At 24.5% G+C, this 10627-nt stretch overlaps 1 protein-coding gene across 1 annotated transcript; it reads right to left on the bottom strand.

The window, feature by feature from the left end:
- Positions 1-7346: 7346 nt before the first annotated feature.
- INS49_011693 (uncharacterized protein) lies at positions 7347-8007 on the bottom strand (the record flags this gene model as incomplete). Its single annotated transcript, XM_043172404.1, has 2 exons — positions 7347-7380; positions 7874-8007. The coding sequence occupies 2 exons, from the start codon at positions 8005-8007 to the stop codon at positions 7347-7349; spliced, it is 168 nt and encodes a 55-aa protein (XP_043024149.1).
- Positions 8008-10627: the final 2620 nt, after the last annotated feature.

Genomic DNA, 10627 nt, shown 5'->3' with positions numbered 1-10627 from the left:
TTATTTATTAAAAAAGCTTTCTTATATTAATTATAAAGGTTATTAATTAATTAATAAAAAATATATAAATAATAATATATTTATTTATTATAATAAATAAATAAACTTATATACTTTAAAATATTAATATAATATTTATTAAATATTAAAAAATTAAAAAAACTTAAGTATAACTTAAATAAGTATTTATAATTAAGAAATTTTAAGCTTTTATTGAAAATAAAATTAAAAATAAAATAATTAATTAATAAAATAAATAATAAAATAAAAGAATTAATTTATAATAAATTAATTAAAAAGTATTATAATAATTATAATAAGATTAAGTATAATATAAAAACTTATAAAAAAAATAAAGAAAAGTTTAATTAATTAAATTTTAATTATATTATAATAAATTTAACTTAATTAATATTAATTAATATAAATATAATTATTTTATTAATTTATAATAAATTATATTTTTAATAATATAATTAATATAAATTAATATTAAATATATATTTCTTATTAAAAGTTAATTAATTTAAATTAATATTATAATTATATTAATGCCTTTAAATTAATAAAATTAATTAAAAATAAGGATTTAATTATAATTAATATTAATTAATATTAAATTTAATTAAATTATTTATATTAAATAAGTATTAAAATTAATAAAAGTTAATAAAAGTTATAAAAATACATTATTTATTAATATACGCTACTTATTAATAAATTATATTATATAAAGTTTATTATTATTACTAAGCTTTTATAATATAATATTTAAAGTTAATTTTATTATTATATTAATAAATCTTTTTTATTTATTTATTTACTTTATTTTAATAATTTTTCTTATTTTATATAACTTTTATAATAATATAATATTAATTATAAAGTATTTTTCTTTTATTATTTTTTTTACTTTATAAAGTATTTATATAAGTTATATAAATTTATATAAATAATTAAAAATATATTTAATAATAATAATTATTTTATAATTATTTTAATTATTATAATTAAAAAAATTTTAATATTTATATTATTTATTATATTATAAATTTTATTTATTAATATACTTTAAATAATATATTTATATATTATTAATAATTAATAAAAAATATTACTTATTATTATAAATCCTTTAATTACTTTATAAGTTTTATTTATAAAAATAATAATATAATTAAATTATAATATTAAATTTTAATTATTTTTAAATAATTTATTTATAAATATTAAAAGTTTTATTATTTTAAAATTTAAAAATATATATTTAATGTTTTATATAATATTATTTATTTATTATAATAATTATATATTTAAGCTTTATAATTTTTTATTTTTAAGTTTTATATTTATATAATTATTAAAAGATTATATAAGGCTTTTAATTAATAAATTAAAATTATTTATACTTTATAAGCTTTTTATTTAAAGTATTTTTAATAAATATCTTTAATTATTATATTAATAAAGATAAGTTTATTAACTTATTTTCTTTAATATATAATAATTATATTAATAATATTTATAATTATATAAGCTTTATTATAATTTATTAAGTTTTTAAATATTAACTTTTATTTTAAGTTTTCTTATAATTTTATAATTTTTATTTTAATTTTCTTTTTATTTTAAAATTTTAATATAAATATAATTAATATATTATTTATTTATATATTTATTAATTTAAAAACTTATATAAACTTTATAATTATTAAATAAAAAATATATATAAAATAATTTATTTTAAGCTTTTATTAATAATATTTTTAATATATATTAAATTAATAAATATTAAATTTTATTATATTATATAAAAGTTTAATAATATAAATAATTATATTTAAAAAGTCTTTATTTTTTAATTTTTTTAATAACTTTATAAAAATTATTTAATATAATTTTAACTTTAATTAAAAATAAGCTTAAATAATATTTTAAAGTATAAATATTATATCTTTTTCTTAAATTAATAAAAAAATAAATATAAAAATTATTTATTAATTTATTCTTTAAATAATTAAGCTTTATATTAAAATTAATTCCTTTTTATTATTATTATTATAACTTTAAATAATAAATTAAAATTTCTTATATAACTTTATAATTCTATTTTTTACTTTTTATATTATATAAAACTTAAAGAAATAATATTTATTATATTATTTTATTAATTATTTCTTAATTTTAAAAATATTTTTAATAATAAAGTTATTAATCTTTATATTATTAAACTTTTAAAATAATAAAATTAATAATATAATAATTTTATTTTACTTTACTTTAATTAATAAGTTTTAATTTTTATTTTCTTTTTTTAAAATATATAAATATAATATAATAATATACTTTTTTGTTTTTAATATTAATAATTATATAATAAATTATATTTAAAGTTTTATAATTAAGTATTTTATTTATAAAAATTATATTTCCTTATTATTATTTTAATAATATAATTAAATAATTATTAATTTAAATATTATAAATTTAATTTAATATATTTAAAGTTATATTTTAATTATTTATAATAATAATTTTATTTAAATTCTTTTATTTTTTTCTTTTTCTTTTTATATAAACCTTATATTATATTAAGTATTTTATATTAAAAATAAGTTTAATTTTAATATTTAATATCTTTTATATTAATTATTTAATTATAATCCTTTATAATATTTTTATAACTTTTAATATAATCTTTATTTATTTTTATATTAATAATAATAATAATAATTTATATAATATTTATAAATAAGCATTAAAATTAAAAATATAAAGATTAACTTATTTAACTTAATAACATTATTAATAATTTTTTTAATTATTTATAAAATAATACTATTATTTATATTATTATATAATTTAATATATAAAATTTATATATTTATTTAAAGGCTTAATAATATTTTTTAATTTTTATAATAAATTAATATATTTTTATAAATATTTATTTATATTTAATTCTTATTATTTATGCTTTTAAATAAAACTTTAAGGATATAAAATTTATTTTTATATTATATTTAATAACTTTTAATAATTTTTAAAATATATTAATTTAAAATATTTATAATATTTATTATATAATTTAAGTTTAAAAATAACTTTTTATATAATTAAATTAGCTTAAAAAAAGCAAATTTAAAAACTTTTTTATAAGCTTTAATTATTATTATATTTAAGTTATTTTTTAAGAAACTTTTAACTTATTAAGCATTTAATATAAATCCTTATTTAAGTTTTATATTTTTATTTTTATAAATATTATTATTATTTAATTTATATAATAATATTAATAATTAAGGTTTATATTAAAATATATTTTAATTTTAAGATATATTATTATAAATATATTAATTTAATTTATAAATTAAAAGTAATAAAACTTAACTTAATTTTTAAATATTTAAGGAAATATTATATAAAATTAATTTAGCTAAATTTTAATATAATAATAAATATTAAAAAGTATTTTTATATTATAATTTAATAAGTTATATAAATTTTTAATATATTTGTAAAAATTATTAAAGGTTTTTATAAATTATATTAACTTTATTAAATTTAAATGCTTATTAATAATATATTATAAAAAAAAGCCTTATATAAATTATACTTTTTATTTAATAAAAGCATTTTTAAGGTAGCTTAAAATTATATTAAATATAATATATATTTTTAATATAAGCTTTATTTTTATCTTTTTATTAATAATAATAAGCTTTGCTAATTATATTAATTTTTAATAAATTATAATATTAAATTTAAATTTTATAATTATATATTTAAAGTTAATAATAATAAAAGTTATTTTAAAAATTATCTTTTTTATAATTATTATTATTTAAAGCTTATTTATAATGCTTATAAGGATTATTTTTATAATTATTATAATAATATTTATTTATATTTAAGTTTAAGGTTAATAAAGTATTATAAAGCTTAATATTAATTTATTTTAACTTTTTCTTAACTTAAGCTATAATAATTAATTATAATATTATAAATTAATTATAATATTTTATATAAATACTTTATATTAAAAGGAAAACCTTTAAATATTATTAATAAGGATTTAATAATATTTTAAATATTATTTATATTTATATTATATAATTTTTATAATAAGTAATAAAAAGGATAATATTATAAAGATTGTATTATATATAATTTATTAAAATATTTATTTAATAAATAATTAAGTATTTTATTAATACTTTTTATATAAGAGTTATAAATTATAACTTTAAATTAATATATTTATAATATATTAAGTTAATTAAGGTTTATATAAGCATTTTATTAATTATATACTTTTTAATAAAAATTAATAGCTTTTTAATATTATTACTTATATTTATAAGGTTTTATAATAAATATTATAAGGAATAAAATTAAAGAAATAAAAAGGTAATATTAAAATAAATAATATTTAATAAAGTAAATTAATAATAATAAATTAAAAGTTATAATTATAAGAAAAAAAAATTATTAATTTTTTTAAGCCTTAAAAGCTAAGAATTTTCTTTTATTATTAAGTTTTTTTATATTAATTAAAAGCATTTATAATTTATATTTATTTATAATATAATATTATATTAATTATAAGCTTTATTTATTAATAAAATAAAGTTTTATTAAGTTTTATTAAGTTTTAAAAAAAATTAAAAATAAATTTATTTTTAATAAAGTTTATATATAATAAATATATGTAACGTAGTTTATTAGGAAGTGGCGGATATTAGGAAGTAGCGGATTTTCCCAACTTTAGTTAACTTTAACAAGCCCTAACACCCACTTAATGTAAATTATTTAATTAAATTTAGCATTAATTAATATTAATTACATTTAAATCCTTATTTATAATTAATTTTATTAATTTAAAGGCATTAGCGTAATTATAATGCTAATTTAAATTAATTAACTTTTAATAAGAAATATGCATTTAGCATTATTTAATGCTAACTATACTCTTAAAAAAACGGTTTGCCATAAACTATTAATATATATATATTTGCATTAATTAATGCTAATTAGGCTGGATTTATTATAATATAGTTAAAATTTAATTAAATAAACCTTTCTTTATCTTTCTTATAAGTTTTTGCATTATATTTAATCTTACTATAATTGCTATATTATCTTTTAATTAATTTACTATAAATTAATTCCTTAATATTATTACTTATTTTATTAGCTAATTGCTTCCCCTTTTATTTTTTTTAAATAAAAGCTTAAGATTTCTTAATTATAAGTGCTTTTCTAAGCTGCATCTAAATTATTTTAGCCCTTTAACGTTTAATAAGTATTATATTAGCCTCCTTAAGAATATAAACTTAATTTTTTAAAATAATAAGTTTATATATTATTATTTATATGCTTTTTGCTATTTAATTAATAGCCTTTATAATTAATATAAGGAAGCTTTTTTAATAAGTAGAGATTTTATTTTTAATAAAACTTAATTGCTTAATGATTTATTAAGCATTTAATAATATTTAAAACTTTTATTTTTAAGGAGAAATAAAAAGGGATTATATAAAAGTTTATAAGCGGATATTAAGCTTAGAAATTATAAAATTAAGGTCCTAAAAGGAAATTCTAGCTTTTTTAAATATAAACTTAATATTTTTTGCTATAAAAGTTTTATTATAAGCTGCTTTAAATATAAAAAAAAAGTTAAATTTAGTAATATAATTAATAAAGGCTTAAATAAAAAAGTTAATTTAATTGCTATATATATATATTTTAAAGATAAATATAATATAATATTTAATAGCTAAAGTAAGTAAAATAAATGCAATAATATGCTAATAATAATAATTTTATTATTCTTATAATATTAATTAAATTTAATTAATATATAGCTTTTATAATTATTTATAATTAATATTTAATTTAATATGCTTATTAAAGTATTAAATTTATTTTAAATTAATTTTATTATTTATTTATTTATTAAAAATAAGCTTAATAATTTAATTATTTAAAAAACTTAACTTTATTACTTAGCTAATAAGGTAATAAGCGCCTTAAATAATTATAAATAATAAGATTTATAAGCTACTTATATTAATATATTTAATAATAATTATTTATTTTTAATTATTAAGTTAAATTAATTTAGCCTTTTTATATTTATTAATATATATAATAATTATTAATATAGTAATTATGCTTATTATAAAGCTAATTTTATTAAAGTTATAAAGATTATTATTAATAATTTAATACTTAGCTATTATATTATAAAGTAGTTTAAATTAGTTTTTAATAATCTTTAAATCTTTATAAAGGGCCCTTTAATAATTATAAGAATAATTAAACTTAATTTTTAAGCTAAGTTATAAATTTATAAAGCGTTAAGCTTAATGCTTATTTATAAATTTAATATTATGCAATATTAATAAGAAATTAGCCATATCTTTTATATTAAAAAGTTATAAGGGAAATCCTTAAATATCTTACTTAATAATATATTAAATAAGCATTTATTCTTTAATTTAATTAAGTTTATGTTTATTAATGCATAATTCTTTATATAAGTATTATTAATTTATTTTATAATATAATATAATTTTAAGGATATAAAAAATGCTAATAGCTTAGGTTATAAGTATAAGTTTTATATTATTTTTTTTTAAGTTTTTAATTATTTATATAGCTAAAAGAATTTGTTTTCTTTAAATAAAGGATATATTAATAATTATTAATTTTTAACATATTAAATATTTAATTAGGCGGATTAAAGTAAGATTAATATAAAAAATTAAGATGCAATTTATATTAAAATAAATCCCTTTTATTAAAAGTTAATTATTTTAAACTTAAATATAACTATATTAATCCCTTTAAATTAATAAAATTAATTATAAATAAGGATTTAAATGCAGTTAGCATTAATTAATGCTAAATTTAATTAAATTATTTGCATTGGGTGGGTACTAGGGCTTGCTAAAGTTGGCTAAAGTTGGGAAAATCCGCTACTTCCTAATATCTGCCACTTCCTAATAAACCACGTTATAAGTATTATAAGAAATATTAATTAATTTATTTAATTTTTATAATATTTATTTAAAAAGTTTAATAATATAAAAAGACTTAAGAAAGTAATTATTATTATATAATATTTATTAATAAGGAGGATATAATTCTTAAGTTAAGGAAGTTTTTATAAGGTTGCCTTTTTTATTTTATTAATTTATAATACTTATAATTATTAATTAATATTAATAAGTTTCTTATATATATAATAATTATATGGGGAAGTAATTGTTTATTAGGTATTGTTTTTATTTAAGTTTTAAGAGGCTACGTGCCCCTATGGGGATAACTAAAGTAGCCGTTTAAGGGTGAGGGTTGTACTTGCCAACAGAGAATCTGCGGGGACGCGTCGTCAAACCCAGGATTGAGGTTACTCAATCAGGATATGTGGAAGGTTGAATGTTAAGCTGATACTTAAGTTGGACTATTTCTCATTCAAGCCTATCTATAAGCCGCGACATGAATCGCGTGGAGGTAAGTCTTGCGCGTGGAAGCGTGCGCTGTGCTCCCACGAATGTTTTAGATGACCGATTACTCTGTAAGCAGGAATTGTCTTACAGAAAGGGCAGGCCATGAGGTTACGCGAGATAGACGGGATTCGACAGTGAACACACTGTTCCCATCTCATGTGGAGCAAACACAGCGCAAGGGTAAGAGATCGAAAATTGCGGCCATAAATATTCTTTCAGGCCTGACCACCTACATGTAGAATTGCAGAGCTATTGCATGGGCCCAATCATCACGAAGCCGACTGCTGTGTCCGACAATGTCTATAAATAACCTATTGCAATACTTGCTTCCACGGCCGCGCAGCTGAACAGCGCATTACGCGGCTCGCAGCCTTGTCTCATCGTTGTTACTGAGTGCCGACGCCGCTTCCAAAGCAGGCTGCGATGCAAAGTCTGGGTACTCGTACTGGCTGCTGTCGAGCTGATCGTGTAGAAACAAGTGTGTCTTGGACATCGTCAAAGCAGAGCTCCTGTCTACGCATATTGAAAGCGGTGATCCAACCCAGCTTGCGACCACGAAGGGACAGGCTGACTGCAAAGCCGACTCTGAAACTTGGTGCTGGTGGAGAACCCTGCAATGGCAAAGAGTTTGGAGCGCTCGATCGGGTGTCGACGGCTGTGGGCTGCGTATTTTCCGGATGCCCGGGGCCGGATGTGGGGCCGAGTGCACGGAGAGGGCGGGGAATTCCCGGGGATGTTGGCGAGGATGCACGGGGGAAGTCAGAAGCCATGCCTAGAAGCCACGGCTCTTCACAATTCAATCAATCCTACCTGCACTGAGTGTCCAAGTGTGCTGGGGCCTCGCCACTCCTCTCCCCGGCCCCTGGCCAGTCCGCAGCGTGGCCGGAGCGCCGGGGTTGGAGGCAAAGACGGTTCCAGAGCTTTCCTCTGGAGTGGAGCCCCTATTTCTGGTAGAGTCGCGACTTCGCGACTTGGCTCATTGGCAGGGTAATTGGATCTGCTACGATTTGAGAGCAGAGGGAGTTTCGACGAGTCCAGTCGGGAGACGGGCGACGGGCATGCAGACAAGCATAGACGTGGGGGCGTCGAGACAGAGTTTCCGTTCGGCCGGTGGGCTGCTGCCGCTGATGTGTGAGGTAAGTAATTAATTATTCGCCGACGACCCAAGAACGCGATCGATGGACGGGGGACCTGTCACTGTCACATGCTCCAGTGCAGCAACAGAAGGTCAGGCAGTCTTGACTTATCCGAGCAGGAGGCACCCACCCACCTGCTGGTCATCTGCGAACCCGGGAGGACTTGGCCAGCCCCACTTGCACTCTTTGTTTCCGGGAACGTTGCCTTGGTTGTCTCATGATACCGACCATCTGCATCATCTCTCTGCCGTGTGCCATTACCAAGTACGGCGGCGGCGGCGGCGGCGGCAGCAGCAGAAGAAGAAGAAGAAGAAGACGCATACCACCCTCTCCTGCACTGAGAGAAGAAGGGAACAAGAGTTTCTAGCAGGACCATCACTCTGGGGCGCCTGCCTAGGTATAGAGGCACGGATCCAGACCAGCCCATTGGTGGGAACACCGCACGTTGCCTGTGGGAAGCACACGGCCATACCTAGGTAATCTACAGCACACGGCAGGACTACGCTAGACTACCTACCTACCACGACCCGAGGGCAAACTGGACTGGGATCTGCTGGACCGACGCAGGCATCTCGTGCCTTTGCGCCGGGTCACCAACCACAGCGCTTCCCCTGGTCCGAAGATTCCCACCGCAGCACCGCACCACTGCACCAGTGCGTCAGGCCCAAGCCGCCAAACCGCAGCGCCCCGTGGGGTAGACTGCGGTAGACTGCCTCGAGACTGCCTGCCTGCCTGACCCAGCACGTCTGGGAACACCGGACTTGGTAACCTAGGTACGTTGCTCCTGCCCTCTCCTCCCCTGCTCCTGTTGTCTTAGCGACCTTCCGTCCCGTCCACCCTGCCCCCTGTCGTCCTTCCGGTTCTGGACTGTGACAGCTGCTGCTCCAGTCGGCTGGTTGCTGGTCTGCACATCAGCGTCATCCGAACACAGACCCCAGGCCCAAGATCCACATCCAGATAAGCGCGTCCCTCTTCCTCTTTGTGCTGCCTGTCTCTTGGTTGTGGAACCGACTGCTGTACAGCACTTGGGCAACCGCGGACTTTCGGGTATCAGCGACTCGGGGCTGCGCTCGAGAGACTGCCTGGCCAAGGGTTCGCCAGTCTGGCTGGTGGGCGGCGTGGCGAACAAGCAACGTCTTGAAAAACAGCCTCGTCCCTGCCCAAGACCAGCTGGAATGCCGTGCAGTGCTGATGCCTCGTCTATCTACTTGAGCTGTTGGGACATGACATCTACGGCTGGAGGAGCCTTGGCTGAGGTGAACCCATGCGTGCGTGCTGCTGCTGCTGCTCTAGCTGTGCCCCTCTCCAGACCTACCTGCTCTAGCCTCCCCAGCTTTGCCCTGCCCAGCTGCTGACACGCCTGTCCTCTCAAGCCTTATTATATCCCGGCTCGCCCTGTCTCGTCATAGGACGTCGCCCAGGAGAATAAAGTTCTACCCTCACGATACGCGAAGCGTTGCTGGACCTCGCCCTCTTGGCAGTCTGCCGGAATAACAACCTCCCAAGCCGCTTGCTGAACAAGAGCCGACCGCACCAAGGTATGTGCAGTGCAGTATGACAATTCTTACACCCTCTATCCCGGGCTCTCGGCAAATTCCCGTGCATATTGAATTCATTCGGCCCTGCGGAACCGTTTCATGCCTCGTCTGCGCCCCCGCGGGTCTTCGATATACCACCCTCCCTACCCACCCGCATGGTTCCATGCTACTTGGCCGCCCACCTGATCCCCCAGCCAAGTCCGTGTACCTGCTTGCTGCTCGATCCCACATGTCAACGCCATGGGACACGCCTCACCTACCCGCGAGGGGTCCAGTGGGCACCTCTGCTCGCGCTCACTCATCCCACCTTCCCTCCCCTTCCCTCTGGGACCTCTGGGCCCTCTGGGACCTGCTACTACCCGTGTGAGCCGGCAGGTTATATGGACCACGCCCCTGCATGACACGAGGCTTCGTCTCTTCTGACTCTTCCTACATACCT

This window comes from Diaporthe citri (assembly GCF_014595645.1).
Source record: "Diaporthe citri strain NFHF-8-4 chromosome Unknown scaffold_5, whole genome shotgun sequence".
Lineage (NCBI taxonomy): Eukaryota > Fungi > Ascomycota > Sordariomycetes > Diaporthales > Diaporthaceae > Diaporthe > Diaporthe citri.
Note: the sequence above shows the minus strand (reverse complement) of the source record. Positions and strands in the feature narration are given on the sequence as shown.